Genomic DNA, 17512 nt, shown 5'->3' on the forward strand with positions numbered 1-17512 from the left:
TGTTGAGGGGGTGATCTGAGTTTCGACCCATTTTCAGGGGATGTTTCGTAAATTTCCTTAATTAAATTGCCTAATTATAGACCCATGGGACTCCCAAACCCACCCTGCCAAAAAATAAAAGATGCACGATAGTTTGAGGGTATAGTATGCCAATTTAGGGGTGTCAAAAGGTCACTTTGGTTTGGTTTCAATTGGTTTCTGATTTTTAGGTATATACCAGTTACAACGATATCAAACCGATAAGGTGTTTAGTCTATAAATTTTTTTTTTTTGGAGTAGTTGGATTTTTGTTGTTTTAATTAAATCAGAATTTCACTATGTTTAAATTCTGGTTTTTTAGGAATTATGTTGGCATCAAAGGTCAAAAACGTCATGCAAAATTTACGTAAAATAATGGAAAAAGAATTGAGACAGTCAAGGTGTGGATGGATAATGCTGCTCTTTGTTCTTGGTTAACACAAGGAACTCAATAGGGATGACCTTGGGATTTATTTGATGTTCTCTTGAATATTTCTGTTATTATGTCTTAAATGAGTGTTTCTATAACTTGTAAAGACAAGTACATGGTTTATGTACCTTCTAGGAGTGCTGCCATGGCTAGGGAAGGCAAGTTATCTCAGTTTTGTGAAGACAACATAGATTGTCTTAATAAATTTTCTTTATCATAAAAAAAAAAGTGTGGCCCCTTGTGGCTCTTGTCTGGCCCCTCATTGGGTCTCGTATCTGAGTGTCTGGCCCATGGTGGGCCTTGCACATAAAAGCAAAAAAACAAAGAATTTTCTTTTCCCCTTTCATCTATGACAAAATCATTTCTTAGGCAAGATTTTGAAAAGTAGAATCGGAGATCGTCAATATTAATTCCTACAATGTTAATTCCTATTCGAATCGATCAAAATTGATCACAATTGGGCAGAAACAGAGCCGAATCGATAGTGATCAACCAAAACAATCACTACCATTTCTGATCCAAATCGATAAATTTTTTAAATTCATGCTCCTATGTGAGTTGGTAGATTAATAACATTCTGACGTGCCAAAAAATGTTGGGTTTCACCCATGCCTTTACTATAATGGATGTGGTAACATCAAGATGAATAGGAATTTGTCTCTCTATAAGCAGTGTTTGGTACATAAACATGTGAGAATTATGACCGAGGAGAATTTGATACTTTCATTCTCTGTCAAGCCCTAAAACTATAAAAACAATACATAACAATGGTGAGTTCTGATCCAATCATCAAGAACTACATGGCAAAGAGGGGCTTTCTTGAGACCAAACAATATCCCCCATACCCCAACCTAAGAGTTGTACAATTATTTGTGTCAAACTACTAAAAATAGAATTCTAACCCTAACCAAACATCTACTAACATATGATTTGCCAATTGAAAGAAATCCAATGAAGGATTAGAAATTAAGAAAGTGGAAGGAAACCCTAGATTTGGCGTCTTATTTTGGAATGGGTAGTTTTCACTTTTCATTTCAGAGTGGGGTTTTATTTCTTTGTTTCTTTTTGTAATTTTCCTTTCATGGTTTTGAAGACCCAAAACTAAAAGATGAGTGGAAGAGAAGCTCCCTTAGTACGGTTTTTGTGCAAGTTGAATGTGCCAGTTTTCTGGTGTGGAGTGAATTTGAATGCGACCCAAAGGGGGGCCAAGACGGCAAAAACTGGCTTTCTTGAAGACCCATCAGCCTTTCTGTCTCTGGCTAGTCTCTTTCTCTCCCTCCCTCCCTCCCTCCCTCCCTCCATGTCTCTATTATATATGTGAACGCATTGTGTGTTTTTCCTTCTAAGTTTGAAACCAATTCTCATTCTTCTCAGATTCATCAAGGTTTAAAAGACTGAAACCCAATTTCCGTATTCGAAGGAAGGTCGACTCTTGAGCGAGTCTGGCTTGAGAGGCCATCTGGTATCTACCGACTTTTTTTGATAAAAATCTGGTATCTACCGACACACCTCTTAATTTTCTGTACAACCTTTAGAGAGATTCTCTCTGAATACGAGGTATTTTGTTTTGTTTTGGCAGTCCCTGTTGGTTTTAGCTACAAATTGTTGAATCCAAGATCGCACCCAGATTGCAGAGGCTTCTAAATTTTTTTTAAAATGTTCTTGCCTCTTTCTTTTCTTCGAGTGATCCTTTCCAGTAAGTAGATTTTCCTTTGTTTTGGACACTTTTTTCCTTTAATCTGTTATTTTTTTGTTGATTTTGTTATTGGGTTTTGTTTTTAGTCTATCGGTTGTTTATATACAGACATGGTTTCGAGCAGTCTCCCCTCCTCCCCTTCTCCCCTACCAGAGAAAGGGGGGAAAATGCGCGTTGGATTTCTCTCTCTCTGTTTTTTTGTTTCTTTTTCCAAACTGGTTCCCTATAACTTTTCTCTTGTTAATTTGCATTTACCTTTCTGGGCTTCGTTTTTTTTTTCTATGAATTTAGTGCTTTGTTTCTCGTTGTTCAGAATCTGCATTTTCGCAATGTTTTTGTGTTTATTGGGTGGCTTTTTTTGGCTTATTTAATGGATACTCTGTTTATTTTTCTATATTCCCTTTTAATCTTAATATTCAGATCCAGATAGAGATATGGTTCGATGTTCTGATCTCCTTTTTCGTTCATATCTATCGTTTCTCAGGTTGAAGCTTGAATGCTGGAGCTGGATTTCTCCATGGTACGATGCTTCTTCATTTACTTCCACTACCATTAGTGGGGAATGGCTAAAAAGAAATAATAATATTGGAACAGAAATTTGACTAGTTTCTTGTCATTGTAATTCTGCTGGAATCCTATTATTTGAGGGTTTTACACATATTTGGAATGTGAATTTGGCATTCAGGGTGAAGATCAGGAGCTGTTTCTAAATGGGTTACAAGGAGTTTTCCCAGTTGAGCTTGATTCAGAATCCAGAGGCTACCAGACAGCTACCATACTTGGCGAGAAGATTGTAAGCAAATTCAAATTTAGATCTTCTCCCTGCGTTTTCTCTGATTTTGTTATTTCTCTCCTTCTGGGTTCTTGGTAAAATGAATATCTATGCAAGCCATCTTCTTAGCAGTAGCGCCTGTGATTTGTTTAGTTTGTGATCGGGTGTTCGGATGAAGGATCCAACTTGTCGATTAGCATCCAGATTTTTGACAAGTCTACAGGTAAATGGTGAGTTTCTAGACCTATGCGCTGCTGCATTTGTGTTGGTTCCAAGTTATGTTCATCCTCCCTTAATCGTGGTGGAGTTGACAGGGATGCTCCAACTGTGTTGGGTATAAAACCCACCCCATGCAAGGGTCACTCTGCAGTGCTTCTAAATAAAGAAAGAATTTTGATTCTTAAGAGGGACTCTACCCCGGATGACTGCGCCTGGTTTCTTGAGGTTGGTATCAGTTGGTATCAGGTGCTTCTGTAGAATCCTTAGAACCATTGATTCTACAATTTTGTACCCATTTTGATCCCATATGGTTGTCATCTTGTTATCTGTTCTGTGGTCTCCTTTCCCTTCTACCTAAGGGCCGTTTTCATTTGTGAATTGTGACCCACCACCCTGATTTTTGTTCTTCTATTTTACTGTTAGGTGGATACTCCATTTGTTAGAGAACAAAAGAAAATATTGGAAACTGAGGTTGTTGCTTGGAGTAAAGGTGTGAAAGGTGAAGGTCCTAAACCAATAGTGATCAGTGGCCCCTCTGGAGTAGGTAAGGGAACACTGATATCAAAACTGATGAAGGAATTCCCATCCACGTTTGGGTTCTCTGTGAGCCACACAACTAGGGCTCCAAGGGAGAAGGAGAAAGACGGAATCCATTACCACTTCACGGAACGAAGTGTGATGGAGAAGGCGATACAAGAGGGGAAGTTCCTCGAATTTGCATCAGTCCATGGAAATCTTTATGGGACCAGTATAGAAGCTGTTGAAGTGGTCACAGATGCAGGGAAGGTAAAAAGAATTTTTATATCATGTATATTCTTCTCTCTTTCCACTGTGTCAATAGGTTAGACCACTTGCATCACTATGAATGGATAGTCTATTTTGAATGTTTATGTCTTCTCGATTTTGATTTGGTTCTTTTTAATCTTGTTGTAGAGATGTATTCTTGACATAGATGTTCAAGGTGCCAGGTCTGTGAAAGCTAGTTCTCTTGAAGCAATTTTCATCTTCATCTGCCCACCCTCATTTGAGGAGCTTGAGCAGCGACTTCGTGCACGGTGAGCAGGAGATCCCTGAATTCTTGCTTCATTAAGTTCTTGATTGTTTGGGTGTACTGGAATCAATTCAAGGTCTTGTTTCTCTGAACAGGGGAACTGAAACAGAGGAACAGATCCAAAAGAGACTGAGGAATGCAAAAGTGGAGCTTGAGCAAGGAAAGTCATCAGGCCTTTTTGATCATATATTGATAAACGATGACCTCGAGGCATGCTTTGAGAATCTTAAGGTAACTTTTGTTCCTTCACTTAGTATTTGATTATTTTTTTCCATTAGATTCATATATGCTCTTCATATGAAGATACTTTGATTACTGAATACTTGTCCTGATACAACAATTCTCTGATGTAGAAACTCTTGGGTCTCGATGAAACCATGGAGACCACACATCAATCATGTAAATAGTCCCCCTCCTTTTCTAAGATCCATGAGATTTTGTTTTACTCTGTTTACTCCACACAATCTTCTTGAAGGTGAAAAATTGACTGATACCTTAAATATGTCATCCAGCTCCAAAAACCTTGGAACTTCCCATAGACCATTTGGTGTCAGAAACGGATCAGAAGGTCTTGATAGAATGCGGAACTCCTGAACTAGGAAAAACATCAAAGAGCTTGTAAGTATTTAACATAACTAGATTGTCCAACAAATTACTGGATGGCAGAATGCAGCATATGATCTCATGCAATTTTTTCTGGCTAAGCAGGTTTATACTCGATGTATCTTCGATTAAGGGAGGAGCCCCTGGCCGGACGAGAGGACTAAACATGTATGCTATAGACCCTTATGCAGATGGTTTAAATGGGCTTAAACAGCTCCAAAATCCAGTCTATTGAGTGAATTGAGCACGTTGACTAATCAAGACTAACTATATTGTCTCAATTTTGGATTCTTTAGCTTAGAAAAAGAAGAATGGTGATAAGCTCTTTCTTATTATATTCCATAGGCTAGAACTCTTCTATTATTCTGCTCTTGTACTGATGATTCATGGTGAATATATCTGAGGAGACCGTTCTTTATTATTTGCTAATGGGAACAAGAGAAGCCATGTTTTTTTCCCCTTATTTGTTTCATCATTTGTAGAAGAGAAATAATTTGATATTCTGGAAGGATCGATCGAGGGATACTTGTTTTCCCTCGTTGTTTCTGGGCTTTTATATCTACAGTAAATATAACTGTTTGATTCTATACGGGTGATAATTCCATTAGATAGAGATGACAATGCTGTCAGTCATTCCATTTAAGCTAGACAAAGCTTTGTTCAATTTACAGATATTTGGTTTGTGGGAGAGCATTCTCCAGCAAGCGGCATAGGGGAGTGCACCAATGAAGTGCAAAAAAATGGTATTGTACATGGGAGAGCAGTGAGGTCCTTTCATGAGAACCTTTTTCCCTTGGTTCATGGTAATTTCAGCCTATATGATTGCAATTTCCAGAAAAGCAAAAAATTGAACTGTGATTTGCTTGTTCTGGCCAACTGGTCACACCTTCTTGTGGGTGTTGAAGCATTGGAGGATACGGAGAACCAAAAACCAATTTCAAGATGAGCTGTAATATGAGGTGTGTGTGTGGATTTGGAGGATACTATGAACCAAATCCAATTCAGGATGAGCTGTAATATATGAGAGACAGAAGCTGTCTGGGACTTTTTTATATAAAGCAAAAGCGGAGATTTGTGACCAAGAAGATACAAGTTCTATATCTGAAAGGACAGGTAGAAGGAAATTGAGGCATTAGCTTACCAACAAGATACAAGGAGAGGGAGAAGGAAAACATGGCTCTTAATCTCGGATTGGCTGATATTGGCCTGATTGGATTGGTATTGGTTGAGACCAATTTGATACCAATCCACCTGTAAGGCCAAGGGTAAAAAGGTAATAAAAACTTTTTTTTTTTTTTTTAAATTAAAAAAAAAAAAAGATTAAATGCGTCCAAATCAGCCCTTCTAGGCAATCCCAAAACTGATCTGATACCAAGATTACAATCCATGATGAGAAGGGACATGTTTCTGTAGGTGTTTGACCAAGAGGATACAAGTTATATATTGAAAAGGGGGAGGAGGGAGTAAATTAAGGCATTAACTTACCAATTCAAATTCCATCTTCTGAGTAGAAGAAATGGAAAAGGACATGTTTTTGGACAAGTGGTTGCACAAGAAGAGACAAAGGAAAGGGCAAGGAAAGTGAAATTAGTTTAAAAAAGAATTGAAATTTTTTTTAATGATTATTATTTAACTACTTAGAATTCTTTACAAAATATAATATATATATATATATATATATATATATATATATATATATATATATTTTACTATTGATTATCTCTTTTTTTTTTTTTAAGTAAAACTTTTTTATAATTTCACTTTCCCCCTTCTTAATGGCTAGCTTTTAAGGTTGATTACCCTACCCTTCCTTTCCCTTAGCCTTTGGCAGTCGCTAAATTGATTGGATAAAGATTTTTAAGGTGTTATATTTAAGGTCCTAACATCTAACCAAACAGGACCTACAAGTATCAGATTCTAATAGCACACCATTCAACCTTTTTATTCTTATTTCAATGCAAAAAGTGTAACCTTATCAAGTTGTTCTTACAACTATAAAGCATATTCCCCTTCCAAGTTGCATTTCCCGTATAAAGTATGTTCCAACTTGGAGACCAATTCATATGGTGGTCAGAGAAATTTATCAGACAAGTACTCCTTTACCCTTTGCATGTGATGTATGGATGTATGGTGGGGCCACTGATCTGGTATCTTAGTACCCAGTCCTTTTCTGTACTTTCTCTTTCATTTATAATTTTTCTCAGACGGCCTAATATTAAATTCTCCATGCATGAAGCAACCCAAGGGTGTCAAACCCTAAATTAGACCGGTCAGACCGATCAAAAACCAAATTGGACCAAAATAATTCAATGGGTAACTTATCCAACCAGTATTATTAAATTAAATCAAGTATTTTTTAATATCTAAAATGCATCAATGGTCATTAATACATGATTTTAATTCGATGAACATGGGGTTAGTTGTGTGGAATATACACTATCTATAAGACCAAGTAGAATTCTTTCTCCCGTTATATCAAACCGAAAATTGAATCAAACCAAGCCCAATACCAAACCGATAAAAACCCAATAAGAGAACCTAAATTGGACCAAAAACAAAAACCAAAACAAACTGAAATTGAGCCTTCCTTTAGGGGCTTTATAGTTTTATCCTCTCTTTCATTATGGGATTCACTTTTGGGGGCTCCAATGGGAAATTTTTATCACCTCAAGTACAGTACATTTCAAGTTAGGGATGTAAACAGATCGGATTTGGCTCGGATAGTGCTATATCCGCATCCGCATCCGATTAACTTTCGGACGGATTCGAATAGTGCTAAACAAATACGGACACGGATATGGATCAGATATTTTATCCATTTACATGTAAATATAGCTTTTCAAATAGTTATAGCCTATCCATATCCGCATCCGTTTAGCTTGCGGATGGATTCAGATAGTGCTAATCTATCCGAAAGCTAAACAGATAAGGACACGGATACGGAAAAGGATTTTTGTTATTCATTTACACCCCTACTGCAAGTACACCAAAAAAGGTACAATGCACCTTAAAATGTTCTTTTTTTTTTTTTGGTTCGGGAAACAGGAGGGGTATCCGACTTTAGGCCAACTAAATCCCCCCTGAGCTCGTACATGATCTCTGCACCATGCACGAATCAGGAGCTTTTGGGCTCTAGTGAATCTCAGGTGGGTGATCCCAAGAAATTATGCAGCGACGAAGACCTTAAAATGCTTTTATTTAAAATACTTCCCCCAAGTACATGTGCACCGTCAGATGTATTTTTTTAGTGCAATTGAGAGTGTACTTTACTTGAGGGGATAAAGATCCCTCAAATGGGCAAGTGGGATGTGAGCAGTCCTTTTCACACCATATTTTATTTTGTTTGATTCAAATCAATTCAATGCACCACCCTCCGTGACTGAAATTTGGTGGGTCACAGTGTCCCAGTGGCTCAGTGACACAATCATTTTCATTGGCAAGAAGATTTTGAGGAACACGCAGTTTTGGGGAATGGGACCACTGGACCTCTGCAGTAATTTCAAGTGACTGGAGAATCTACCATTGCTAATATACTGTTCTCACTCACAGATACTGCAACATCACATCCAATCACATGATTCTAGATTTTCCTTCACTGTGCGATTAAATAAAACTTTGCCCAGTTTTACCTGCAGCGTACCCTTTTTTTTTTTTTTGTTTTTTGACAAAACCTGCAGCCTACCCGTGCAACCTCACACAGGCACCACATGTGAATTCCACCTGGATAGGGTGCTCGAGCAGTGGGTAGGGAGGTCATTTTACCCCTGTTTGTGTGAGGCTGTACGCCAATTACACAAGTAGACGTGTGTCAGCAGAGGATTGGAATCCTTTTATTTATGGGGAGAGGGATAGACACTGTGGTGTATGACACCAATGCGATCGAGAGTTGTGTGGGGGTATCATATAAGAGGGTCAAAGGGGTCATTTTAAATGGGGAAAGAGAGATAGACATTGTGGGCACTAGCCTATGACACACCGACGGAGTGCGTAGCCTTTTCCCATATTTGGGATGATGTTACCTGATTGGGAGCGTAGCATATACTAATGTTTCCATGTCTATCTCTCTCTTTCCCTTATAAAATAAAAAGGCGAAAGTTCTTTGTCGGAGAGTGTGGCCTATGCCAGCACTCCCATGAGTCTATCTCTTTCCTCTCCATATAAAAAGACACATTTGCCCTCTTATTTTGAGGAGGAGAGAGATAGACACTACGCCAGTACTCCCAAATAGAGAATTACTTTCCAAAATAAAATTAGAAACCCCCTATCGTGAGAGGAGAGAAATAGACTCAAGGAAAAATTTTTGTGAGCACCATCTTTTTCTATCTCTCGCTCTTTCTCACATGAAATAATCTCGTTACCCTTTGTATGAAACCATTCTGCTGTACCTCATTGGTGTGCTCTTCAATGCTGCTTGCTAGAGAACCCTCTCCCATTTATTTATTCATCCACTACATTTTATTGGTTTTTGATACCAAGATCCCATCTTATGAGTTAAAATAGACCAATGAACAAATTGGGAGGTGGGTTCGGTAATGTTAACAAAATGCAATGATTAATTTGTTAGATGTACATATTTAAGTTTTCATGATCCAAGGAGGAGATTTATCTAATGTCTTCACTTTATAGTAAATTTTCAAGGGGGAAACTACTCAAAATGCCTCATTTGGAAAGGACTTTCAAAATGACATGTTTTCATTGTGCTATGTGGATAAGTGATGTAATGATTATGACTATTGGATAGAAAGGATCAGTTTCGATTAATCACGTATCGAATTTCAGAACCTAATTTAATCAAATATTCTCTCATATCTCAACATGCATAACTAAATATATTCATACGTACATGCCTATGGAACTTCTACTACTACTACTACTTTGAACTCTCCTGTATTCTTGGGTTTCTCAAAGGGATATTTTGCCTCTCCTAGTAAATTCTTTTTGGATTGAAGCCTTACATTTGATTAGAGGACCTTGAGATCTACCTATCTACAAAATTAGACCCCTTTTGCAGATTTTTATTTCCTACACACACTGGTTAGAAACTACCCAACTTGAAAGATCTCCCTTAAAAAATAATAAGGGAAGCAGTTTCAGTTCGGGAGTGTGGCCTACGCCAGCATTCTCATGTGTCTATCTCTCTCCTCCTTAAAACAAGGGGGTAGGATTGTCTTTTCATATGGGGAGGAGAAAGATAGTGCTGGCGTAGGCCACACTCCTGGACAGAGGTTTTTTTTCCCATAATAAAATTAAGCGAAAAAAATTCTCTGAGCTGCTAGGGCAGGGAATGCTAGCACCTCTCTCTCTCTCTCTCTCCTTCCTCACATGAAATGACTTTGCTGCCCTTCAACATATGGTCAATTCCAATTTAATTAGAAACAGAGCTCGATTGATCTGAATCCAATTTCATATTTTGAATCCTAATCTTCAATGGTTTCTAATTTTTTCAGATAAACTAAACTTCATCAATGAGGAAATGGAATCCACAGAAGAGAAGGCCCTTTGGGTTACCATGCAGAGCAAACTTCCTCATTTCTTCACAAAAGTAGATTTCCACTTTGTCCCAGATCGATGTCCCTAACAACTGTATTTCCTTTATGCCCTATACACTGAGTAACTCTTTAAGTATTAAAGAAGCAACGAGCTACTCCATCATGGATCAATATAATGGATGTACCACCAACGAATGATCTATTTTGTTGCCAATTACTTACCATCAATTCATTACACAAACCACATCTCAAGATATTTTGATAGTTTTGATCATTGGACAATACAATATGTTTACCTTTGATCATAGTTTTCATGGCGACCCAAGGCGTTGGAGGGTTGCTTAGGTGACAAGGCATCACCCCTAAGTGTTGTTAAGGTGTGCATTAATGACTATATGTAATATAGTAATGATAATTTTATTTAATTATTTTTAAGGTTTGCTCCTTATCTTCTCAGCTCAGTTGTCCAAGGGGAGGCAGTGGCAATCAGAACTGCATTGTCACATGCTACTGCTCTTGGATTCACACATCTTCTAGTTGAGTCTGATTGTAAGGAGATCATTGATTTGCTCTTGGAGGTGGTAGCGATAATCAATGACATTAGGCATCAATGTGCTTCTTTTGCATCAATTTCTTTCTCTTGTATTCCACGGGCTCTGAACGGTATTGCAGATGCCCTGGCAAGAAAGGCCTTGTCTATCATGTGTATGACAGATTGGCCAAATTCCATTCCTTGACTTCATAGACTTTGTGTATTTGAAACTAATGGCTTTACACATGGTTCTCAATTTCATTAAATCTATTTTTCACAAAAAAAAAAAAAGAAAAAATCAATATAATTATGTTAGTAATAGCCCAATATGAGAAAACTAATATTTACTGAAAAAAAGACATAAGATATAATATAAATATATTCATCAAAAAACAAAGTAATAATATAAATCAACGTAAACTCGGTAAGTTTCAACAAATTTTGCGAAACCAAACAAAATATTTTGGTTTTACAGGCTATCAAAATGAAACAGCATGTCATACTAAAAGGTTACAATTAATTATTCAAATTCTTAGAGATAAATTCCATACTTCAGTCGGTACTATTCAAAGCCTTTAGTATCGATTCCATACTATGAGCAAAATGGGTCGAATTGCTCATTTTGTCTGGTTTTAGTAGTGAAGGTTAAAAACCTCAATTTATGTTCTTTCTTGGTCAAATACTATTGTATAAGATTGAAACAAGTTTTTGGACAATAGAGAAATGCACTGGAAGCGATGATTTATTGTGTTGTTGGAAGATTTGTGTAAAATTCAAAGTTGGAGGTATATCATTTTGCCCCAAAACTATTTTTTGTCAAAAAAAAAAAAGGTTAAATACTTTGTAGTTGGTGTCAAGGTTCCAAGTTTTTGTTTATAGAATGCATATAATATACACTACCAATCTATAATCCGAAGTCAAACTACCATTTTGAATGTGATTTTTTAAATCTAAGGGTCTTAGTATGTTTGGAAGACCTAAAATAAAATGTCCTAGAAGTTTTCAGGATTTAATTTGAAAAAAAATTTAGAAGTTTTGACCAAAAGTTTGGTTTTAGTGACCAAGTTGGAGGTATATCAAAGTTGTGTAAAATTCAAAGTTGGAGGTATATCATTTTTCCCCAAAACTATTTTTCGTCAAAAAAATATAAAAAAAAAGGATAAATACTTTGTAGTTGGTGTCAAGGTTCCAAGTTTTTGTTTAAAGAATGCATATAATATACACTATCAACCTATAATCCGAAGTCAAACTACCATTTTGGATGTAATTTTTCAAATCTAAGGGTCTTTGTATGTTTGGAAGACCTAAAATAAAGTGTCCTAGAAGTTTTCAGGACTTAATTTGACTATTTGGCCACTGAAACCAACCATCGAAACTTGCAGAAAAAAAAATTAGAAGTTTTGACCAAAAGTTTGGTTTTATTGACCAAGTTGGACGTATATCAAAGTTGTGTAAAATTCAAAGTTGGAGGTATATCATTTTTCCCCAAAACTATTTTTCCTCAAAAATAAAACGAAGGATAAATACTTTGTAGTTGGTGTCAAGGTTCCAAATTTTTGTTTATAGAATGCATATAATATACACCACCAACCTATAATCCGAAGTCAAACTATCATTTTGGATGTAATTTTTTTAAATCTAAGGGTCTTAGTATGTTTGGAAGACCTATAAATAAAGTGTCCTAGAAGTTTTCAGGACTTAATTTGACTATTTGGCCATTGAAACCAACCATCGAAACTTACAGAAAAAAAATTAGACGTTTTGACCAAAAGTTTGGTTTTAGTGACCAAGTCTCGAAACTGAAACCTACAACCTTGCTTTGTACAAGTTTGGTAGCGCCAAAGACTTTCCTACATTAACAAGTCTTAAAAAATGATACACATTTTTTTTAAACCGAAGGAAAATTAATTACTTGAACGCGTGAGATACAACAGTCATCCCTTAACGATGTTGACCTTGATTAAGGATTGATATAATAAGCCTCGGACAGGCGTAAAACAAAAAGTGTTCTAAAAGACATCATAAAACCATATTTTTGCTATGTAATATCTTACCCATGTTTATTACTGAAAAAAAATACATATATCTTACCCATGTAGGATCTAACAAAGGAGGCAGAAATGACTATCCTACCCCTTGCTTGAACACATTGCTCGAGGTGGGGTCCACGTGGGATCCACGTGGGATCCACTTCCCTCTATTAGATGTACTTGACGTCAAGTACGAGCAATGTAATTGAGAGGATAAAAATTCTGTTATGTGACCATAACAACCGGTAAGGTGAGTTGCTATGGCTTTGCTAACCTCACAGAATATGTGAGGCAAGTCACTCACCACGCGATATAAACCTACACGTTTAAAATGATCCTTTGGCGTAGTGGTGGGAAACCCCCTATAATCAGGGTTTTAAGAATCGAGAATTGGATCAATGAATTAGTTAATATGTATCAAAATCAGTTGTGATTGATCTCGATTCTGATCGATCCAATATGATCGATTCACACCCAAAATCCTTAGAAATTCTTTATTTTTGGATGCAAGGACTGATTCCGATTCAATCTGGATCGAAATCATCACTGACCGATTTCATCTCTGTTTCCACGTTTTAAAACACTGCCAAAAGTTAGAAGAATAGAAAGTAAATGTTATTTTTCTACTTGGTTATTAGGCTAGTGAGGCTCACATGATTTGGGAAACTAGCATTTTGTAAGCCGTTTTGAGGCATTGCAATTTTTTGGGCTGGGCCTACTGAAAGGTACAAGGACTGATACCGATACCAATCCGGACCGGCTGGTATAGTCTTGGATTGATCAATTTTACCATTATTTTTCATTAAAATTTATTTTTTGACAATTTTACCCTTGATTCAATGATGATACCCGATCTAGGATTGGTCAGTTATCGATATCGGTTTCAATTAATACTTTTACGATCCGGTAGATCCGATACCAATACCTCAATCCATAGTCCTGACCACTGTTAGCAAAAACACGTTTAAAACGGAGTTTTCCGTTTTAAACATTTTTATCGTTTTAAACACATTTTGTCATATGTTGTCCAAACATACGAAAAAAAAAGGGCAAACGGCAAGCATTCCCGTTTTAAACGCGTTTAAAATACGTTTCCGTTTTTTTGATGTTTTTTAAGACCTTGAATTTAAGTGACCATATCTCTCTCTCCCAAACTTGGATCGGGCTGATTCTTTCACTAACGTAAAGATGACTCGAAGGGCTACATTTTTCATGCTATCACTTTCAACTCAAGGTCAATGCACGGATATCGAAATTAGAAGCATGTATTTCAATAAAAATTTCTTAATTTATGTGAGCCTTTTTTTGGTTACGTATTTTTGAAATATGAATGTTTAAAACCTGTACTGTCCGTTTTCCGTTGTTTATCATTCTCTGTTTTTTTTTACTGTTCGTTTGTAAGTTTTTACCGTTTAAAATCCGTACCATAATACTCCGTTTGTTTGCCGTTCTCTTTTTTGCTAACTACAATTTTGGAATTTTTTTTTTTTTTTAGAGACGAGGGGTATCCGACTTTAGGCCAACTATATCCCCCCTTGGGCTTGTACATGACCCCCGCGCCACGCACGAACCGGGAGCTTCTGGGCCCTAGTGAGCCTCAGGCTGGTGGCCCCAAGAAATTATGCAACGACGAAGGTTTGATCACGAGACCTCACTTCCTGAGGCGGAGTCTCATGTCCCCTCCAAGCCAGTTGCGTTAACCGCTTGGAGTTATTGCTAACTACAGTTGGTTAAAACACTTCTAAAATGTCGTTTTTTTACCGTTTTAAATGCACTCGATTGAACTTGGCGTTTAAAACGCCAAAAGACGGGTTCGTTAGAACTTGGCGATTAAATCGTGTTTGCATTTTTTTGAATTTTTGGATTTACACTATTGCCCCGCATTTTAAACCCGTTTTTTGCCCCTTCTTTTGGTCTCTGTCATCCTTTCTTCTTCGAGCTTCAATACCAGAGACAGACAACCAAACCCTAGCAACCTGCAAGTGTTCAAATCTTCCAAGCCGCCGGCCACCCTCGCCCCTTCCCTTCATACGTCGTTCGGTCCTTGCAGCACTGGTGCTGAAAGGAAAAAAAAAAATGAGAGTCTTCTGTTGGCGGCAGCTTCAATCGAAAGGAAAAAAATGGGAGTTTTAACTTTGGTCTGTAGAAGCTCTGGCGAGGAATGGAATGCAAAGCATCTCGGTGATCTTGAAGTTTCGTATTCATAGACCTATTAGTTGCAGAGAAAGCTTGTTCACGCAGCTCTCTCCAGTGATTCTTTTGGAGGATTTCAGTCTTCTTTCTCGATTATCACACCATATTCGGGCGTCTTTCAGGTGAGGATAATGAAAACTTGTTTCTGAATCACTTTCACAATATTAATTTCACAGGGTCTTGTGGGGATGATTGTTTATCTTTACTCATTCATCTCTTAGTTAGGGTTTTATTGTTGGATGCCCTCTACTTTTCTGGTTTTATTGTTAAATGCCCTCTACTTAATCCATTAAATATTTGTTTTTGGTCAAGTCTCCTCCTCAGAATTTTTCAAGTCCCAGTATTCAGATCGTAATTTCGAAAGAAATATATTGATACTCTTATTTTTAACCCTGAAAGGAAGTTTTATGAGACTCTCTGATGGATCCTTGTCTGGTACCAAACTAGACCAATCTAATCTGTCATATATAGTTGATCAGCTGACCCATTAGGAGTAGCGAGCTTTTGCTCAATGGATGAACCAATCCTTTGTTCAGATACACTGATCCGTACTGATAAGGATCATTACCGCCTGGGAACGAAACTGATCTTTTAAATCGTTCACTGAAAACTTGAGGCGTATCACTGTGTTGTATGATAATCAGATAATCAGATGTGCAAATAAAACACCCATAAATCATGACAGTGGTATTTACATGTGAAATAACCAAAACCAAGTCATCTCATTCATATAACATGTATTTTGAATATCCTAGTAGTAAGATGATTGGAATCTGAAATATAGTTGAGTTAGGATCCCTCTTCTGCATTAGAAAGAGGTTCATGAACATTGTTCTTGTTAAGCATCACCCCATAGGTAAGAATTTTGTAATTATGGACAATGTAACAGTATCTGGAACATAGTAAAAATACTTATGGTACATGTGTTTATGATTTAAAAAAAACACGTTTTTTTTTATGGAAGAATGCATTCATATGAAAAAATACACGGTTTTTATAGCGCCAAATATTAAACGCGTATAATACGTTTCAAATGTATAATATGCTTTAAAAAACTTTATTTGATAAATAAAAAAAGGGAAAACAAAATCAAAACGCCAAACCCCTAAATCCTGATTCGTTCACCCATTTCCCCTTCTTCTTTCTCTGGAGTCGGGGTTCAAACCATAATCCTGATTTCGTTCTTCCTTTGTGCTGGCAACGGTTGCAATGGCTAGTGCCCTGTGATTACAGGGGCGAGTCTCCGTCTAAGGGGATTGAGTCAACCCCCTTCCTCTTCTCCGTTTTTGACAGTACCTGTGATTGCAGCAGCAGCGGCCCCACAGTCTCCAGTGTATTGCAGCGGCTCCTCTCTCTTGGATCTGGCTTCTCTCCTGCGAGCCCAGCACCCAGAGGGTGCCCAGGGAGGCATCCAACTGCCCTGGGCTGCTAGGCACGAGGGGATGTGTGCCTGCATGGGGCCCGGTGCACATCCCGCCGCGCCCAGCAGCCCAGGGCCGTTAGATGCCTCCCTGGACACCCTCCGGGCACTGGGCTCACAGGAGAGGAGCCAAATCCCTCTCTCTCTCTCTCTCTTGTTGCATTGAGAAACTACTGCTTTTTATTGTGGATCTCCATCTATGTAATTTCCATCTCATTCCAGTCAACTACATTTCCTTTGATGGACTTGAGCTCGTGGAAGGGCTTGCTATGGTTGAATCTAGCAATAACAAGTATCAATCACTCAAATTTCAACTGATTTCAAAAGTGAAGGATAAAGGATGGTTAACCAGTTTTGTTATGGGCTAAAACAAAGGTTTAATATGTGCTGGTTTTATAATGAACTTTTGGATGTTTCTGCTGGTTTTTACTGCTATCTTACCACTGATTTTATCCGATTTTCTTGGAAAAGATGGGCAGCTATTGACTCTGTATCTATGGCCTCTTCCAGTATTCCTGATCTGGGGGTGGGTCATTTCATTCAAATGGCTGCTAGCTGTTTCAGGTGTCTGCTAGAGGTCAATCCATTATGGCCTCTTAATCTTATTTTTAAATACTGCTCTAAGTGAAGCTCAAATATGTGTACTTCGAAAGCAAAAGGAACCAACAGAAGCTTTCAATAATCAAATAATATATATGTAGGTGATGTAGATAGGTCACTGAAGGGGCTTATTTTATTGGAAAGAAGTCTTGGGTTGGGTTATGTATGTGTTGGGCCTTTGATCCCATGGGTTTTCTTTGTAATGGGACACTTTAATGGTCTAAAACATGTGTAGAAAGTAGAAAAACGGGATTTACTTCATTAATTTGGTTAGAGTCATGTTTTGAGTCAATTTCATTCATTATTTTAATTTCCTAGTCAATTTACGTTATTAGTTAAGGATTGAGTTAAGTTTTTCCTTTTTAGTGTTTGAGTCAGTTTTTTGAGTCTTCTAAATAAGTTTGTAAAGGGCTACAGCCTTGTACACAAATTTACTTAATTAGATTGAAAAAATAACAT

General features: G+C 37.4%; 1 protein-coding gene across 3 annotated transcripts; it reads left to right on the forward strand.

Annotated features, from left to right (window-relative positions):
• The first annotated feature begins 1951 nt into the window (after nt 1-1951).
• LOC122642857 (guanylate kinase 2-like) lies at nt 1952-5209 on the forward strand. Of its 3 annotated transcripts, XM_043836455.1 has the most exons (11): nt 1952-2005; nt 2629-2664; nt 2830-2937; nt 3070-3146; nt 3231-3360; nt 3559-3921; nt 4069-4190; nt 4282-4417; nt 4540-4585; nt 4699-4804; nt 4895-5209. In XM_043836455.1, exons 2-11 carry the CDS (start codon nt 2641-2643, stop codon nt 5022-5024), a joined length of 1242 nt encoding a protein of 413 aa, XP_043692390.1. In that variant the 5' UTR covers nt 1952-2005; nt 2629-2640; the 3' UTR covers nt 5025-5209. The 3 variants fall into 3 exon arrangements, 1 of the variants encoding a protein (XP_043692390.1); XR_006330119.1 differs by lacking the exon at nt 4540-4585 and having other exon boundaries at nt 4895-5094; XR_006330118.1 differs by lacking the exon at nt 4895-5209 and having other exon boundaries at nt 4282-4453; nt 4488-4585; nt 4699-4784.
• Nucleotides 5210-17512: the final 12303 nt, after the last annotated feature.

The sequence above is a fragment of the Telopea speciosissima genome, chromosome 10, assembly GCF_018873765.1.
Source record: "Telopea speciosissima isolate NSW1024214 ecotype Mountain lineage chromosome 10, Tspe_v1, whole genome shotgun sequence".
NCBI classification, from domain to species: domain Eukaryota; kingdom Viridiplantae; phylum Streptophyta; class Magnoliopsida; order Proteales; family Proteaceae; genus Telopea; species Telopea speciosissima.

Excerpts from the sequence above, each read along its gene's own strand:
- LOC122642857 (XM_043836455.1), top strand. The coding sequence starts at position 2,641 with ATGCTGGAGCTGGATTTCTCCATG. Across the intron at positions 2,938-3,069 it reads CCATACTTGGCGAGAAGATT|TTTGTGATCGGGTGTTCGGA; the intron begins GTAAGCAAATTC and ends TGATTTGTTTAG. Across the intron at positions 4,191-4,281 it reads GAGCAGCGACTTCGTGCACG|GGGAACTGAAACAGAGGAAC; the intron begins GTGAGCAGGAGA and ends TTCTCTGAACAG.